At 47.5% G+C, this 20,257-nt stretch overlaps 1 protein-coding gene across 1 annotated transcript in view; it reads right to left on the bottom strand.

The window, feature by feature from the left end:
- The window catches only part of LOC147251647 (contactin-associated protein-like 5), a 55,198-nt gene extending 51,191 nt beyond the window's left edge, over window positions 1-4,007 (bottom strand). The window contains exon 1 of the mRNA XM_086219487.1: window positions 3,831-4,007. Within this exon, the coding sequence (XP_086075613.1) occupies window positions 3,831-3,897 (67 nt within the window). The 5' untranslated portion in view covers window positions 3,898-4,007. The remainder of the gene's footprint in view (window positions 1-3,830) is intronic.
- Between the last annotated feature and the right edge of the window lie 16,250 nt (window positions 4,008-20,257).

The following is a 20,257-nucleotide window of genomic DNA, read 5'->3' on the forward strand; positions in this document are numbered from 1 at the left end:
AACCATAAAACTGACGATTCACAGTGTGTGAGTGCTACGTTTGACCAGTTTCAGACCATCACTTTTCAACAGAGCAGGAATATCATGATTCTCAGTCACAGGAGGATGGTGGTGTTGCAGGGGGATGTGAATCAAACAGGTTTGCTTAAATTACTAGAGGGGGTGTGTCACACCTGAGAGTGAGTAATCTGATGTTTCTGGCTGATGTCAGTAGTCAGTCTGTATTCTTTCTGCAGCTATCATTTACTGTAGTAATGAAGTATTCTATAGAGTAATCAAGTAATCAGATATGAAATATATTTGATTTATTGTCTTCAATACATTTGTAGTTTGAATCACTATGAGGTCAGATTGGAACCTATTTACGGCCTGAGCCTGTTTACACCTGGTTCAGTGGAGGGAGACGCATCCCCACTGAGACCCGAGTCCAACATCCAGCCTAACCTGGGCCAGAACAGGAACCTGAGCATCATCCTTATTCGGGTTAGGGGTCCTCATTAGGTTAGCACTCATACAGGAGATATCACGCCCCACCCCAAATACAGACGCACAAACACACACGCGATAAATATGTGTAAATAAATAAAGCCCTGCAGGCCGAGTGTTGTGGTCACTCAATTTACCAACACAGTCCTCTTCCCGACATGTATGGGCCCAAGCCAGGCCAGGACCTGAGGGTTCCAGGACCTGAGGGTAGCTGCCATGATAACCCTAAAGGTGTGTTCACACCAAACACAACGTGAATTTTCCAATTTGATCGCTGGATCATTTGTTTTTGTTTGCATCATTCACGTGAATTATATTTTCCCCCGTGAGGAGAATTTATTTCCGCCGTTTCTGTCCATCATCAACCATGGCCGACCTAACAACCGTTGCTGGCATGTATCTGTTGTGGAAGTCCCAGATACGGCAGCAAACCAAACGCCGCTGTATCTGGATCCATGACACAATCCGGAGGAGCACAGCTGGGTGAATTTCACCGCTTTCTCCAGGAACTGCGCCTGGAAGATGGCCGTTTCCAGCAGTACTTCAGGCTGACAAGGGCCGAGTTTGATGACCTGGTGGCTAGGATCAGTGCCAGGATATCACGGATGGACACCAACTACAGGCGCCTGGACCGTTGACGTGACTTCACTAACGGCAGGGTAATCTCAATGCTGATAGGCTCTCTTGACCCAACGTCACACAAATTTGTCTTGCAAGTTGAAAATACTCATCTTGCGTGTAGATGCGAATACGCAAAATTTCATGACACAAAATTTGCATCGCTTTATTCGCATCATTCACACAAGAACTCACGTCTAATTGCCTCTCTACATAGACCTTACATGTCTCGTTTGGTGTGAACACGCCTTAAGTGGAGTGAATACTCATGATAACGGCGAGGTTGCCAGGGCAACGCCTGTCACCTCTACTTCTTCTGTGCTGTATTCCCGCCATGTTGGGACGCGTCGCCTAGTCTGCCATCTTCCATCAAACTAACCGGCTAATTCATGGTTCCTGCCCCCTGGATCACCAAACCTCGCCGGTCCATCGGCTCGGCGGGAAGCAGCAGGAGGCATGACGTCACTGAAGCAATGAGAAGGCTGCTAAAATACCGACATTCTCCCTTTTCAAATCAGAACATGACGAAGATAAAAGACCACCCAAGAAAACAACAACAAAAAAAACACAAGGCCACCGGCGCCGCCTTTTCTAAAAACACCATCAAATAATGAAATCTTGACGTCACAAGATTGACCAGTCGTTTCCACCATCGTTGTCTCCCTGGTTTTTCTCAAGCTTTGTCTTTGTCTCCAGAGAAGAAGTAACGTATCCAACACTTGCTGGCCCCAAAGTACTACTACAACTGGTCCAGCTGAAAGTACTTCTCAGTACTGCTCTCCCTTGTGCCAGGTAAATGTCTGCAGACTTAAACTAGCAGATGACCTATTGTACTTCCTGGTTTTCTTCCTCTATGTTGCAGCCATTTGAACGCTGTCTGTAGCGCCATCTTCTGGCATAAATGCACACCACATGACCCGGTCCATTCACCTCAGACTGGGACTCACGTTTCCCCTTTGACACCATGGATGAAAATTACTGGACAGTTTAGTGTAAACTCAGCTAATGTCCGAAACAACATTGATGGATGATTGATGGATGGATGGATGGATGGATTGATGATTGATGGATGATTGATGGATGGGTGGATTGATGATTGATGGATGATTGATGGATGGATGGATTGATGATTGATGGATGATTGATGGATGGGTGGATTGATGATTGATGATTGATGGATGATTGATGGATGGTGGATGATGGATGATTGATGGATGGATGGATGGATGGATGATGGATGATTGATGGATGGATGGATGATGGATGGATGATGGATGATTGATGGATGGATGGATGGATGATTGATGCATGATGGATGGATGGATGATTGATGGATGGATGATGGATGGATGCTGGATGACAATGGATGATGGATGATTGATGGATGATGATGATTGATGGATGATGATGATTGATGGATGATGGATGAATAATGATTGATGAATGATTGTTTGATGTACATTTCCTCACTAATTTCAAGCAGTTTCCTTAAAATCAATAATATTTACATAAGAAAAATAAGAAATATCAGCAGATGTAGACGCGTGAGATAATATGGAATCATATATTATTGATTATCTATATTCCACATGTAAAAATTACAAATATTATTCTGTAGTAAGTTTTTCTATCGCAGCTGTTGTGTTTTTGCTGCTAATTGCCTCTCTTGTGTGTTGTTGTTGTTGTTGTTGTGATTGAATCATTTCCTCTTCCAGGAAAACTCATCAACGTTCCTGAAAACAACCCAGAAATGAGAGGATGTTACAGGTCACGGATGAGGACATCAGCAGAGTAGAAAGGAACAAAATCAAAGCTCAGTAAAGGAGAGCGGCTGGGCGTCAGTGACTGCTGACCAAGCTCAGTCTGTGTTTACGTGATTCACCTTGAACCCTCCCACTTCATCACTCTCACCATCGTTCGAGTTCATTCCTCCACTCCGACTCAGCATCCTCATTAATGCTCATTTGTTTGCAAAGAAACATGCCAGTTGTGACCATTGTGACCCCACGTGCCAGTCACTGGTCCTGAGTGTGGCGGCGGCGCCCCTCTGACTGAGATCAGACCGACTATGTGCATCTCTGCTTCCCCGTGTTTATGTGGCTGTAAACATGTTTGGTATTTACAGGATCAACAACTAAAAGGATGGATCTACTTAGACTCAGTGATCAGCTGATTTTCTGATCACTGAATCAGAGCATCAACTCCCGCCTGCTGAGGGAGTTTGATCCGGAGGGGTTCTGCTCTTGTTTCTGTGCATATTTAACATGTTTGTCGACAAAAATATGATTTAATTGGCATCATCGATGACGTCTGGATGCTCCAGCGGCGTCTTCTTTCCAAATCAAATCTCACGTGTGGAGACAGCAGCTCCCCGCCCGCTGGAGGGGTCTCTGTCTCTGTATCGATCAGCTAGTGATCAGTCCATCGACCCCTGCAGCCTCTCTGGCGGAGGCGCGCCCTCTAGCGGCAGAGGAAACTTCATGGAGGATCAACAGCCGCAGGAACTCTGGACCAGAACCTGGACCAGAACCTGGAACCGTCTGTACCGAATCAACCTGATTCCTCTGACCTTTATCATCATCATCATGATCATCGTCATCATCACACATCCCTCCCGGGTGCCCAGCAGCCGGCGGAGCTCCGGCAGCGGGAGGAGCTGGAGGTGAGCTGGAGGTGATGCGGGAGGTGATGCGGGAGGTGATGCGGGAGGTGATGCGGGTACTCACAGTGAGTGGCCGTGGACGCAGCGCTGAACAGACAGTGAAGCCAAACGAGGCGCAGCGGAAGATCCATCCTCCTGCCGGGGAACCGTAAATCCGAGTGTCCGCGGCGGGAAACGAGCAGAGAAGAGGGCGCTCCTCGCTGGCGCCTCCGGGCTGGAGGAGGACGAGGAGGAGGAGGAGCACTGAGATGCTCCCACGTCGACACTCGCTCACCGAGAGCGCCAGACCCTCCCTCCTTCCTCATGCCCCCCCTCCCACTCGCTCTCACTCTCCTCTTATGCCCCCCCCCCCCCAGACACACACACACACACACACACACACACACACACACACACACACACACACACACACACACACACACACACATCCGTGTCCACCTGCAACAGTTCTGTCCATGTTGTCTGGTCATCACCATCTTATTCTTCTTCTTCTTCTTCTTATTATTATTATTATCATTATTATTATGAGCCGCTGGAAATCCAACACTGATTTCAGCTCCCCTGTAATTTGTGTCATTTATGTAGCGTAGAAGTATGAATCCAGTAGCCTGAGTGTTCACTGCAGGAGTTCCACAGGGAGCAGTCCTGAGAGCCAGGGACTCCAGGTACAGGGGAGGAGTTTCACCTCCTGGTCGATCACAGGGGCCAGATCAGAACCAATGAGAGGGCTGAGATCAACTCGTCATTAAAGAAGGGGCAGGGCGGAGAATGCTTCATATCAGGATATGGTCATGTAGTCCCATCCTAGCAAGAATTAGCCTGCTGCAGAGGAGTTTTAGCATGTGTGCTACAGGAGTGATAAAGTGATGTTGAGGAATCACACCTTAGCTTTAATATCACCCTATGGAGTGCAATAATGGTTAGGTGTGTTTGGAGTACAACAGGAAGTGGATGTCTCCTCGTTCTTCAACCAACCTCCACCATCCACCAGTCTGGTGTTTACTGATGGATCTGATGTAGAACTGAACCTCCACCATCCACAGGTCTGGTGTTTACTGGTGGATCTGATGTAGAACTGAACCTCCACCATTCACCGGTCTGGAGTTACTGGTGGATCTGATGTAGAACTGAACCTCCACCATCCACCAGTCTGGTGTTTACTGGTAGATCTGATGTAGAACTGAACATTCAGCATCCACCAGTCTGGTGTTAACTGGTGGATCTGATGTAGAACTGAACCTCCACCATCCACCAGTCTGGTGTTTACTGGTGGATCTGATGGAGACCTGAACCTCCACCATCCACCGGTCTGGTGTTTACTGATGGATCTGATGTAGAACTGAACCTCTACCATCCACCGGTCTGGTGTTTACTGGTGGATCTGATGTAGAACTGAACCTCCACCATCCACCACTCTGGTGTTTACTGGTGGATCTGATGTAGACCTGAACCTCCAACAACCACCAGTCTGGTGTTTACTGATGGATCTGATGTAGACCTGAACCTCCACCATCCACCGGTCTGGTGTTAACTGGTGGATCTGATGTGGAACTGAACCTCCACCATCCACCAGTCTGGTGTTTACTGATGGATCTGATGTAGAACTGAACCTCCAACATCCACCAGTCTGGTGTTTACTGATGGATTGATGGATCTGATGTAGAACTGAACCTCCACCATCCACCGGTCTGGTGTTTACTGATGGATCTGATGTAGAACTGAACCTCCAACATCCACCATTCTGGTGTTTACTGATGGATTGGTGGATCTGATGTAGAACTGAACCTCCACCATCCACCAGTCTGGTGTTTACTGATGGATCTGATGTAGAACTGAACCTCCAACATCCACCAGTCTGGTGTTTACTGATGGATTGATGGATCTGATGTAGAACTGAACCTCCACCATCCACCGGTCTGGTGTTTACTGATGGATCTGATGTAGAACTGAACCTCCAACATCCACCATTCTGGTGTTTACTGATGGATTGGTGGATCTGATGTAGAACTGAACCTCCACCATCCACCACTCTGGTGTTTTCTGGTGGATCTGATGTAGAACTGAACCTCCACCATCCACCAATCTGGTGTTTACTGATGGATCTGATGTAGAACTGAACCTCCAACATCCACCAGTCTGGTGTTTACTGATGGATTGATGGATCTGATGTAGAACTGAACCTCCACCATCCACCGGTCTGGTGTTTACTGATGGATCTGATGTAGACCTGAACCTCCACCATCCACCGGTCTGGTGTTTACTGGTGGATCTGATGTTGAACTGAACCTCCACCATCCACCAGTCTGGTGTTCACTGATGGATCTGATGTAGAACTGAACCTCCAACATCCACCAGTCTGGTGTTTACTAATGGATTGATGGATCTGATGTAGAACTGAACCTCCAACATCCACCTATCTGGTGTTTACTGGTAGATCTGATGTAGAACTGAACCTCCACCATCCACCGGTCTGGTGTTTACTGGTGGATCTGATGTAGAACTGAACCTCCACCATCCACCGGTCTGGTGTTTACTGATGGATCTGATGTAGAACTGAACCTCCACCATCCACCGGTCTGGTGTTTACTGGTGGATCTGATGTAGAACTGAACCTGCACCATCCACCAGTCTGGTGTTTACTGGTGGATCTGATGTAGACCTGAACCTCCAACAACCACCAGTCTGGTGTTTACTGATGGATAAGATGTAGAACTGAACCTCCACCATCCACCGGTCTGGTGTTTACTGGTGGATCTGATGTAGACCTTAACCTCCACCATCCACCGGTCTGGTGTTCACTGGCGGATCTGATGTGGAACTGAACCTCCACCATCCACCGTTCTGGTGTTTACTGGTGGATCTGATGTAGAACTGAACCTCCAACATCCACCAGTCTGGTGTTTACTGGTGGATTGATGGATCTGATGTAGAACTGAACCTCCACCATCCACCGGTCTGGTGTTTACTGATGGATCTAATGTAGAACTGAACCTCCAACATCCACCAGTCTGGTGTTTACTAATGGATTGATGGATCTGATGTAGAACTGAACCTCCACCATCCACCGGTCTGGTGTTTACTGGTGGATCTGATGTAGAACTGAACCTCCACCATCCACCGGTCTGGTGTTTACTGGTGGATCTGATGTAGAACTGAACCTCCACCATCCACCGGTCTGGTGTTTACTGATGGATCTGATGTAGAACTGAACCTCCAACATCCACCAGTCTGGTGTTTACTGATGGATTGGTGGATCTGATGTAGAACTGAACCTCCACCATCCACCACTCTGGTGTTTACTGGTGGATCTGATGTAGAACTGAACCAGTCTGGTGTTTACTGGTGGATCTGATGTAGAACTGAACCTCCACCATCCACCGGTCTGGTGTTTACTGGTGGATCTGATGTAGAACTGAACCTCCACCATCCACCGTTCTGGTGTTTACTGGTGGATCTGATGTAGAACTGAACCTCCAACATCCACCAGTCTGGTGTTTACTGATGGATCTGATGTAGACCTGAACCTCCAACATCCACCAGTTCTGGTGTTTACTGATGGATCTGATGTAGAACTGAACCTCCACCATCCACCGGTCTGGTGTTTACTGGAGGATCTGATGTAGACCTGAACCTCCACCATCCACTGGTCTGGTTTCCACTGGTGGATCTGATGTAGACCTGAACCTCCACCATCCACCGGTCTGGTGTTTACCGATGGATCTGATGTAGAAGTGAACCTCCACATACACCGGTCTGGTGTTTACTGATGGATCTGATGTAGAACTGAACCTCCACCATCCACCGGTCTGTTGTTTAGTGGTGGATCTGATGTAGAACTGAACCTCCACCATTCATCGTTCTGGTGTTTACTGGAGGATCTGATGTAGAACTGAACCTCCACCATCCACCAGTCTTGTGTTTACTGGTGGATCTGATGTAGAACTGAACCTCCACCATCGACCAGTCTGGTGTTTACAGATGGATCTTATGTAGACCTGAACCTCCACCATCCACCGGTCTGTTGTTCACTGGTGGATCTGATGTAGACCTGAACCTCCACCATCCACCGGTCTGGTGTTTACTGGTGGATCTGATGTAGAACTGAACCTCCACCATCCACCGGTCTGGTGTTTACTGATGGATCTGATGTAGAACTGAACCTCTAACATCCACCGGTCTGTTGTTTACTGGTAGATCTGATGTAGAACTGAACCTCCACCATCCACCAGTCTAGTGTTTACTGGTGGATCTGATGTAGAACTGAAACTCCACCATCCACCATTCTGGTGTTTACTGGTGGATCTGATGTAGAACTGAACCTCCAACATCCACCAGTCTGGTGTTTACTGGTGGATCTGATGTAGAACTGAACGTCCAACATCCACCAGTCTGGTGTTAACTGGTGGATCTGATGTAGAACTGAACCTCCAACATCCACCAGTCTGGTGTTTACTGGTGGATTGATGGAGCTGATGTAGACCTTAACCTCCACCATCCACCGGTCTGGTGTTTACTTCTGGATCTGATGTAGAACTGAACCTCCACCATCCACCGGTCTGGTGTTTACTGGTGGATCTGATGTAGAACTGAACCTCCACCATCCACCAGTCTGGTGTTTACTGGTGGATTGATGGAGCTGATGTAGACCTTAACCTCCACCATCCACCGGTCTGGTGTTTACTTCTGGATCTGATGTAGAACTGAACCTCCAACATCCACCAGTCTGGTGTTAACTGGTGGATCTGATGTAGAACTGAACCTCCAACATCCACCAGTCTGGTGTTTACTGGTGGATTGATGGAGCTGATGTAGACCTTAACCTCCACCATCCACCGGTCTGGTGTTTACTTCTGGATCTGATGTAGAACTGAACCTCCACCATCCACCGGTCTGGTGTTTACTGGTGGATCTGATGTAGAACTGAACCTCCACCATCCACCGGTCTGGTGTTTACTTCTGGATCAGATGTAGAACTGAACCTCCACCATCCACCGGTCTGGTGTTTACTGGTGGATCTGATGTAGAACTGAACCTCCACCATCCACCAGTCTGGTGTTTACTGGTGGATCTGATGTAGATCTGATCCTCCAACATCCACCAGTCTGGTGTTTACTGATGGATCTGACGTAGAACTGAACCTCCACCATCCATCGGTCTGGTGTTCACCTGTGGATTTGATGTAGAACTGAACCTGCTGATATTGAGTTCATAACCATGCACCTATTTTCAGGTCACTACCCTGAACACCTTGGGGAGAGACACAAGAAATTGTTAAGTCTGAGAACAATCAGAGAACCTCCTTATTGGTGCTGTCATCAGCTCGTAGTGTTTGGACAGAGAAGTTATTCAGGAATAAGAGGAGTCTTCAGTGAACCATTACAAAGAGGCCACAAGGGGGTCAAATGAAAGTTCCTGCTTTGATGTTGTTAATATAGAGGGGAAACTTAATGCTTCACCTTCATGTTAACACTCCCATAGTCCAGTCAAAGCACCTGCTCCAGAAACAGCTGGGACGTGTCCCATTTGATTTTGTTCATCACCTCTTTGAAGAATTGAATTGCCCTCCAGACATGAAAGAGAGCCTCTCAATGGTCGGATTGGTGTTCATTTGTTCCATTTGTTACCTGTCGAACCATCAAAACTGCAGACTTTGACTGTGAAAGTATTTTCAGGTTACTATGTGTGAAAGAGAACAATCCACACAAGGGCACCGTCATCAGAGGTGCTCAACCTGAAATGTGGCGAGCTCTTTGCATCTGAATACTCCTGCTCATCCATCATCCGTATGACTGAACGGTGTCTCCGTTTCCCAAATTAAATCCTCCACAGTGGCTGCATCAGAGAGCTGATGTGCCAGAACAGGAGATCCTGAGCAGGCAGCAATCAGAGAGGTGTCAGCGTCTCAGGTGATCTGTGAGCCTGGCCGCCTCTGGCGTCCTCTCCTCCCTCAGACCACCGACGGCAGCAACAGCTCACAGCTGCCGTGCTGACACGAGCCTGCCAGTCCAGACCAAGAGGGGGACATGAAGTCAATGTCAGAGTGTGGGTGGTGACATGTTGGACACAGACATGTGAATCACTGTGAACCTCTAACGGTTGCTACGAGGCTGAGACGGTGAACGGCTGCTACTCTCAAAGTGCTGCGTGTTGTAGGAGGCGTGTCAAAGTCCCAACATACCTCACCTGTCTGATTCCACCTGCCTGAGAAGCTCTGCACTTCACCACTCCCTCTCTGGAAGTCTGATTTTGAGACCACGGGCTCAGAGAAGCGCTGCTGTGTTGTCTGGCTCACGTTATCTGTGTCTTTCAGTCTGTTTTCGGGATTGGAAGTTGGCACATGGTGTTTTATTTTGACAGCCAGCCAAATTCATGATGGTGTGTTTGGACTTCCTGTCTGGACTTCCTGTCTGGATCCTGCCGCCCTGTTCATGTTCTTCACTCGTGAAAGTGTGCTGCTGCACTTCTGAATCCTGAGTAACGTCTGATGGCCACAATCCCGCTGCCATGTTCACTGGTGAAACCAGTACATCCAGTTGGTGTGGAGCTGCTTTCCAAAAGGACCAATCACCAGAGGCTACGTTGGATTTAAATGTTTCTTGACACATTCTCTACGTGTCATCTGTCGTATTTCCTGAGCTGGAAGGCTAAACTGAACATTTCTGAGTTGTTAATTAGAGGCCAGGCTCGTGTTCTCTTGATTGCTTCTACCATTCGTCCTTCATTTTGGGTTTTGATCAGGTGACCTGTCTCAGGAAAATGGCCACCTATTTGCTAACTGTGTGTTAGCTAACAAAAAAGCCGACCATGTCAGACCGGAAGGATAGAAATGTGTCCCTCCCATTTTAACGGCTGTTGTCATTTCAATAATGGCGGCTAACTGCCGACTCCTTGTCCTGACCGCGCTCCTCCGACAGATCAAAGGAGGAGTTGGCGAACTGTCATTGTCAGCCATCTCTTTTTAACTGCATGGATTATGGCGCTCGTTTCCAAAGCTAATGTTTCTTGTTTCAGTGCCTTTTCAAGTTCCAGCCTGCTTTATTGCCCTCTCCCTCTGCTTTTCTTTGCAATGAAAAGCCAATTCATTTCCTTCATGCTTTCATCTGAATCACATGGCTCCTTTCATTTACTCCAAGGCAAAAGCCCAAATGGGAAATGCAGAAGTGCTTATCATCGCTGACTCGAATTCATCATACTAGAATGGAGGAATTCATGGCTGAGACCCAGTAAGACGCTCAGATACAGGAGGGAGGAGGGAATATTCTCCTGACCGCCACTAATCACACCTGATCTTGTTCCAATTAAAGCTGAGAAAATGTTATTGTAAGAATTCAGTTCTGGTACGTCTGACCGTGTGTGGGTCAGAGCCGTTTGGACCTTTGTTCCTCAAAGAATGAAGAACATCAGCATGACTGACAGCTGCGTTTGAACAGCACCGGCATCAACAGTGAAACCTGACTGAAAACAACCAGAACCGTGTGCAGCACACCTGACCCATTCATCAGAACTTCTGAATATAAAGGCGTAACACAAACAAAGGACCCGCCGAGGTATGATCGACCACATCACACTGGGTAGCACCTGAGAGCATGTCTCAACAGGTCCACCACTCGTCAACTTGTTCGCTAACGTAGAAGTTAGCTAACATGCTATACACGCTAGCTACACTGCTTTAGCTAACTGAAGCCAGACTGTCTCAGACTCCTGATTCACCAGCCGTTCCTACCCAAAGTTTGACAAGAGGTGGATATCAGTGAGTTTCAGACATCCATGCAGTCTGCGTGCAGTCATAGATAGATTAGATCAGATTAGAGATTAGATGCTGATTTAGATTGCTGCTGTTTCACGAGACATGTGATCACATGATCACTCAGGTCCCCATCAGGGTTACATGAGCTCTTATCCCTCAGAGGGGAAACGAACATATAACTGGAGGCTGTTGAATCACTGTTAAACGTGGCTAAAGGCAAATGGCGAGCAGCAGCATCAAGGTAGACAGTGAGCAGGTGATGTCCTATGGACATCGGAAATCTGAGGATTGGGAATGAAAACGTGAGAAAGAAGGAGAGAAAGAGAGAATTAATCTTTTCACAAGATCTCTCAGTTTATACAGGATCAACCAGATCCCAGGATCCATGTTTATTTTTGTTCTGTTTATTTACTTCAAGAAAGATTTGGGTTCAAATGAAAAAGCTGGAGGGGCGTGTCAGTGATTGATTGACAGCAGCTGGAGGGAGGTGTCAGTGATCGATTGACAGCAGCTGGAGGGAGGTGTCAGTGATCGATTGACAGCAGCTGGAGGGGTGTGTCAGTGATCGATTGACAGCAGCTGGAGGGGCGTGTCAGTGATCGATTGACAGCAGCTGGAGGGGTGTGTCAGTGATCGATTGACAGCAGCTGGAGGGGCGTGTCAGTGATCGATTGACAGCAGCTGGAGGGGCGTGTCAGTGATCGATTGACAGCAGCTGGAGGGGCGTGTCAGTGATCGATTGACAGCAGCTGGAGGGGCGTGTCAGTGATCGATTGACAGCAGCTGGAGGGGCGTGTCAGTGATCGATTGACAGCAGCTGGAGGGGCGTGTCAGTGATCGATTGACAGCAGCTGGAGGGGTGCGTATCTTTCAGAATGTAAATGTCACCTTTGTGATTGTTTACTGAGCATGATTGAATGTCATCTCGCAGCACTAAAGCGGTGGCGTCTCTCCTGTGAAGGTTTGAAGAACATGATGTCAGAGCAGAATGTAACAGTCCAATAAAGTCAGCTGGTTTTTTTAGTTTCAGCAAAAACAAAGCCTCCATTATGGCGGTTTGGCAGCGTCAGCTGCTCCGCCAGCTGGGAGCTTAAAGCTGCTCTCAATTAAATCCACAGCCCAGTGCTTGGATAGTGAGGAAGCCTCCATGTGAGCCTTTGTCGCTCCGCCATTGGCTGAGCTCCCCCTGACCTGCGTCCCGTCCTGCAGCAGAGACGAGTCAATTAAAACGGAGAAGACAGCAGTCCTTCTGAACTGAGAGGGTCTTTATTATTGGTTGATATGATGGATGCTGGCAGCGCCATTATCATTTCATCCCCTGCTTCAATCATGTTCATTAATATCAGAAGGTAATATGTGTGTGTGTGTGTGTGTGTGTGTGTGTGTGTGTGTGTGTGTGTGTGTGTGTTGTTACAATCCTCTGTTTCTTTGGAGGCAGCGTCTCTCCTCTGATTGAACCATTGGGTGAAAAGTAACAGCAGCGTTTCACCCCGAACTGTGGTCCCTGGTGCTGACGGACCCTCCAGGAGCAGAAGCTTTATATTATTCACACATTTATTTAGTCTAGAAAGATTTATAGACTTTTTCTGTTTAATTAGGAACATGAGGAAATCAGATATGTGACAATTAGCATAAGAGTGCAGCAGAGAATTGTGTACATTGGTCAAAGTCCACGCTTGTATTGTTTCTTCCATGTTGCTGTAGACGAGTCAGTGACAAGATGTCCATTTGTGCTGCTGCAGCCATTGTTGAACTCCCTTCAGAAAAACAGCATTTAAAAGTTGATAACACGTCATCTGGTGGGCGGAGCTGTTAAAGGGCCATGATGTCATAGTTGTAGCATTGTTTTGATCCAGATGTTTAATGTAACTGCAGCAGTCAAATCTACCCTGGGAGCGTATGCAGCATCAAACCCCTCCTCCAGCAGGCAGACACAACCATGGCGTCCGTGCCAGCCGCTGGGGCTCCTCCATGTTAGCCGCTGTGTTAGCAGCTCCTTTAAAGGCAACACGTGAAGAGTTGTGGGGGCTGCTATTGCTGCGTTGTGTTGTCATGGGCGCCAACACACAGACGCAGACACACACTCCATCCTGCTGGAAGGTATTAATGAGTGTCATCGTCACTGCAGATGGCTTAGAAAGTCATTAGGCTCTAATAAGTGTCCTCTGTCCAGCAATGGCGTTCACACTTCGCAGCAGCAGATTACGGAGGACAATCTGTCCTCTGATGATGGTGCCTGCACTCTGGAAGAAGGAAGTCAAAGCTCGTCCCGGGACACAACATTTCGATAACTTATCGTCCAATGTGTGATTCCATGTCCACATCAACTTCCTGCCACCAGCACAGTTCTCTCTGGTGGCAGACGCTGTAACCGCTAGGCTCATCACGATGGGCGCGTTGATGGCGAGCTGCTCCAGCATGATGATGGGAATTTACGGCGAAAGGATCATGTGATGTCACTGTGCAGCCTCGACACATCGTTTGCTTGCTTTTGACCTACGATGTAAGCATGTCTCCCAGAGGAAGCAGCGAATGTAGCCTGGAGCTGACATCACACATCCAGCTTATGTTCATTTACAAACCCTGCTAACCAATCAGCTAACGAATACTTTGGCCACCTTGATAAAAGCTAACTAGGCTAACATTAGTCTTGCCATTAATAAGCCACTGAGCTGGCAGAGGAAATAAAAAGATTGAGGCCACTGGTCGTGCAATCATTTCAGAAGAAATATGTCAACATGAAGAAACTGACTAAATGTGAGTTCATTGACTGGAAAAATGGAAAGTTGTGAATTTGACAAGAGGAGGGCATTCAAATTTTTCTTCCCCTTAAACACGGTAAACACTAGAACTCAATATCCTCAGCCAATGGGACGCTCACTAAATATTCAGAAAAGATAGCACTTCATTCCTCCCACAACGGAAATTCAGGATGTCCAGCAGCTAACAAACACACAGTGACAACACGGCCACTCATCCTCATTCATACCCTGATATAAAAATAGACATAGAACAGATAAATATGATCAGGTAACGCGATGTTAACTCAATAGCATCGGTTACTGACACTGAGCGAATGAAATCAGTTAACGGGATGCTAACTAAATATCAGCTAACAGGACACTGACTCGGACCTGTCCAGGGTGAACCCCGCCTCTCGCCCGTAGCCGCTGGGATAGGCTCTAGACAGGCCAGGACAGGAATGAGTGGAAGACAGTGGATGGATGGACACTGGCTCTTGTCTCTGTGCTGAAACCTGATTAAGAACTAAGAAATTCCTTGGTAACTTTGTTGTTCCTCAGATAAACAATGAGACGCTGGTTCTGGTTCCAGTTCTGAGGTCCGTTTGACTTCTATTTTGCTGCTATCTTTTTCCTCCATGAGAGTCCACATTTTAATTAGCTGAAAGATGTTTTCAGGGAATAAAGATGATTACAACTGTAAAGTGGAGCAAGTCTCCAGTTGACCAATGAGATTAGTTCTGGACTCAGGAGGCGAGGTCTTTGTGGATGGCGTGCAGTGTTCTCATCCATACTGATGACGGCGTAAGTGGCTCAGTTCAAGTTGACACTGCTGAGCTGGGCAACAAACCTCTTTATTGTCCCTCAGCAGCTGCAGATAAACATCTCGTCTGTTTCGTTGCTGATGAGCTGCTTCAGCACCTCATGTCTCAACAAAATGCTGCCATTTCCTCTTCATTCTTTGTGGTTGGCAGCTTGTGATCCAGGTTTCTAACGGTCACACTGCCACACCAAGAGCTGATGTGTTTAGAGGAATTTTATGGTCACATTGAGGATGGAACAAAACGTTACCACAGGGTTCTCTTCACATCGGGTGACATTGGCACCCTAAGCTAACCAAACGAGCATGTTAGCATGGTGATGCTAGCATTTAGCTTGTAGCCACTGCTAGCATGAGTGACTCCTGCTGTCAGTCGTCTTCTGCTGCTGATAAAAGTAGTCTCGCTCACCACAGAAGCAATTTTCAGGAGAAGACTTTGGCCCTTCAGCTGAAATAAGACAGAAGCACTTGAGCAGCTTCTGATGACATGGAGGCAACATCATTACTATGCAGCAGCGGGCCTCAGTCATGTGACTCGCTCTTCGCACTGCCACTTCTTGACTTCAGCCATTACCAAACACACTTGATCTCTGCTGCGGGCGGCATGTGCGGTCATGAATAATACATGGCTGTCAAGGCTGCATCTGATTGGTGCATTTCCTCTGAGATCGTTCCATTTTGGGGTCACGCCGGCGAGCCAGCTTAAATGTCATCTTTCAGTAATCTGACCTCGGCTGACACTGTTGTCACATTTCAGTGGATGTTTTGTCAAATTGTCTCGTCAGGATGACAAAAGACGAACAGAGGGAGGTTTTCTGTTTTGGCAGATGAAGATCACATCTGTCCTGTTGTATAATAATCGTTCTATTATCAATAATGATCAATAACCAGCTGCTCGTCGGGTCAGACAGGTCACGGAGCAGCGACAAGCGGCAAATAGGTTCAGTGATTGAATACTGAAGCTGAACGTGACACCCGATGAGCGTGAGATGAGATCAGTTTCAGACTTTTCAGCTGTCATGAAATCAAAGAAATGTCATGTTTTCATCAAATACACCAGCGTGGTCAAAGTAGGCGGAGACCAAGAGACCAGACTTGGCAAACATTCACTCATTGTCCCACAATCAAATCCGTCCGAATAGTTCAGTTCAAATCACTGGGGAACCAGAATGAACTGGCATCAGCTCAGGAGAACCCAGTGGCCTTCCCTTTAGTCCCTGTTTCAGTCTGAAGAACTTCCCAGGAAGGAACCCTCTGGATAATACACTCGCCTTTGGCGCAAAGACAGCGCCATCTTGGAATGTGGCTCCTCTGAGATAGTCAAAAATTACTCCGCCAACTTGGACAATAGTGTCATGGCCTCCCATCATTGGCGTATTGACAGTCAACTTGACTCAACTTCTCTAGAACATGGACATTGTGCTCTAGAGTTGGAAGACAACTAAACCGGTTTGGAGGCTCATGGACTCATGGGTGTGGCCACCGTCCATCGAGAAATTCTCCATTTGGGAATGTTCCACCTCTCCGTGAAAAACGTGCCATGAGGGCATCAAACATCAAGTTACAGTCGTCTAAGGTAGAACATTGCGTTTGCAGCTTGAAAAGTAACGCTAGTTCTTGCATTTTCTATGTTTGACTTCAAATGATGTGGAGTGATGTCATCGCAAGGCTCCTCGCCTCTCCAGAGTTTAGCATGGATGAGTCCACCAGGATGTTGCTCCAAGTAGCTGTAAGTGTTTAATTCTGCCTGCTGGCAAACTGCTGGACAGTATTGGTCTGAGCTGCAGCCACCAGCATCACACGTCTACGCGCTTCCTCACTACTTCATCACGTTTGTTCTGGAACTACAGAAACCTGACGGGGGGCTGCTGGTTCTGTGCTTGGTTTTTCTGCTGGGATCAGCTGCAGTTTGCTTTTAGCGCAGCGTCATTAGCGTAGCTGACGGAACGTAACCCGAGCCGAGGAAACCTCGAAGCAGTGATGATCACCGTCGTTTATCTCACTTGCTCCGTGACGACGGCGCTCTTACCGTCTGGCTGCAGCACAAAACAACTCAACCTCCTCCAACAGGAGAGCAGCTGACGACGAGCCTGAAGAGACGCTTCATATCTGATGAGTGAGACTGTGACCCCCAAAGACGAATCCACACAGACGATTAATTAGCTGAATGAATTAATCACAAGCAGTGGTGTAAACAGCAGCTATCTTCATCATGTTCATGTTGTAATCAGAGAGAATCAGCGTTCCAGCCAGAGGTGAAATATCGGTGCGTTCACATGCACACTAATATCCCACTCTTATTCAGAAAATATTCAGTTTGAGAAGAGGCTGTGTAATCTGGTTGGTTTAGCAGAATTTTCTGAATGTCATATTATCAGATGAAGACGTGGGATACGTCGATATCAGCGGGGTTTTAGGGGTGTTCTCAGGACCTGCTCAGAATACGGGCCTGGAGTCCGGTTTTCTCTGCAGTTGACGATGGCACAGCCTCGTCTGTTTCCAGCCAGATTTGTGAAAACGTTGCTAAATGCTAGTATGAAGACCACGAACGAGAGACAAAGTGTTGTCTAACTTCCTGAAACACAGGAGAGTTCTTCTTAGTCCTTGAACATCACATCACGACCACTACGACTCGCTAAAGAGAAGCCAACAAAAATGCAACTTTTCTTATTATCATCCAAAATGAACACACAAGCTCTGAAGGTCTTTTCTGCCACCCAACTCAGCGAGGGCACCTGGCGGTGGTCTTCAGGTGGACGGGGAGGACACATTTGTGTTTGCCAGCTGGTGTGAAGGTCGGCAGCTGCAGCGCCACTTGTTTGGATAAATGTTATCGATCGGAACCAGAACCATTCGTCTTCTGAGCTTCGTTTTGGGGAAAACTGGCTGAGCTCCATCTGAGCAGGTGACATCCAATGAACGCTGCAAATGATGAGATATGAGGGTCCGAACACTCTGACCTTCACGCTGCCGTCTCGCCACTGTTTGTCCTCAGAGGAAGGTGCCGGGTTTCTGTGGATGGACGATGATCAATGAGGTTTTAGTTGCTCCTGTGCTTTTATGCACCAGATGTTACATCCTTTCCTTAGAAAATTCTGTTCTTTAATCATCATCAATCACACCTGCATGGAAAATAGAAATGGAATAAATAAAAGTTGATGTTTCCATCCTCCATATTACTGTCTTCACGAATTTGTTACTTTAATGTTACAAACTACTATCAACTCTCAAAAACCTGCATTGTGACCCAAAAATGAATCTCATAGGCCAGCAGGAAGGAGTCTTAAGGCTGTGGACGGGTTGTTGATCATTTCAAGGTCAGTGACCTGAAATCAGGTCCACGTTTATGAACTCGATATCAGCAGGTTCAGTTCTACATCAGATCCACCAGTAAACACCAGACCGGTGGATGGTGGAGGTTCAGTTCTACATCAGATCCACCAGTAAACACCAGACCGGTGGATGGTGGAGGTTCAGTTCTACATCAGATCCACCAGTAAACACCAGACCGGTGGATGGTGGAGGTTCAGTTCTACATCAGATCCACCAGTAAACACCAGACCGGTGGATGGTGGAGGTTCAGTTCTACATCAGATCCACCAGTAAACACCAGACCGGCGGATGGTGGAGGTTCAGTTCTACATCAGATCCACCAGTAAACACCAGACCGGCGGATGGTGGAGGTTCAGTTCTACATCAGATCCACCAGTAAACACCAGACCGGCGGATGGTGGAGGTTCAGGTCTACATCAGATCCACCAGTAAACACCAGACCGGCGGATGGTGGAGGTTCAGTTCTACATCAGATCCACCAGTAAACACCAGACCGGCGGATGGTGGAGGTTCAGTTCTACATCAGATCCACCAGTAAACACCAGACCGGCGGATGGTGGAGGTTCAGTTCTACATCAGATCCACCAGTAAACACCAGACCGGCGGATGGTGGAGGTTCAGGTCTACATCAGATCCACCAGTAAACACCAGACCGGCGGATGGTGGAGGTTCAGTTCTACATCAGATCCACCAGTAAACACCAGACCGGTGGATGGTGGAGGTTCATGTTGGAGTGGTGGAGTCTTAAAAACCTGGGTTGCTAACAAGAGTCTAGAGGAGCCCACAGAGGTCATTAAAGGTCATCAGGAGAAACACAATAAGCCTGAAACTTAGTGGTGGTGACCTTGAAGTCATGTGACCCTGGTGTAGCTCCTTCATAGGCTAACATTAGCTTAGCACTGCTTACCATTCATCCATGGGACAATCCCATTGGCTGCTGATGGAGGAACCAGGAGCTGACCATTTCCTGTTGGACTCCAACCACACATCATCCCTGACATCATCACTTCCTGTTGGAGGACAAACACCTCAATCAGAAATGATTTCAGTATCACTTTGCCAAGGTGCAACATTTTGAATCTGCTACTTCTGAACTGATTGAATAAATGTTTGTTTCCAAAGAATTGGTGGAACCTGTGTGTGTTTGTGCGTGTGTGTTTATATGTGTGTGTGTGCGCTGCCTGGTGGGAGTTCATCTCTCAACCTCTCTCCAGCACGTGTCTTCTAATCATCATTAAGAATCTAATTGGCTGCCTCAGCGTCCAGCGTCTCCGTGAACGTATGCGGAGTTCTCAGTCTAGTTTGTGAGTGCTTTGTCTCGGGAGGATTCTTTTTAGAGCATGGAAAATTGGTTTCACAAACCTTGGATTAAAGGCCCCCCCTCCATTATGTTTGCTGTCTAAGAGTGATTGCCTGCACGCTGAGATGAAAGGGAAGCCTGGGAACTGGAGCGATGAGGCGAACGGGACGCGATAATGAAAGGAAATGAGGCGTGAACATCAGCTGCGGCTGTTATCACTTAAGAACATAGCGGCGAGGGCGAGGGGAGTCCCAGCGATTGGACCTGAGAGATCTTAGCTCAGCCCGCTCTCTCGCGCTGTAATGGCCCTGCATCGCCGGTCCATCAGCATGCTGGAGGCGTGTTTACTTCAGGGTCACCGCAGAGACCCGCGTACATACACAGATCCTCCTCCGCAGGCGTGGACTGGTGAGGCGTTTACAGACTAAATGTAACCGTGTCACCTGATGGGCTTTTATCGCATCTGTTAAATGATTTTATGAGTTTGAACCTGAAGCAGCGACTCGTTCAGCCACTGACTGCTGTGTTATGACACGTTCAGGACACACCC

This window comes from Aulostomus chinensis, chromosome 12 (assembly GCF_037954235.1).
Source record: "Aulostomus chinensis isolate RoL2024-O1b breed Wild chromosome 12, RoL_Achi_v1.0, whole genome shotgun sequence".
In the NCBI taxonomy this organism is placed as follows: Eukaryota; Metazoa; Chordata; class Actinopteri; order Syngnathiformes; family Aulostomidae; genus Aulostomus; species Aulostomus chinensis.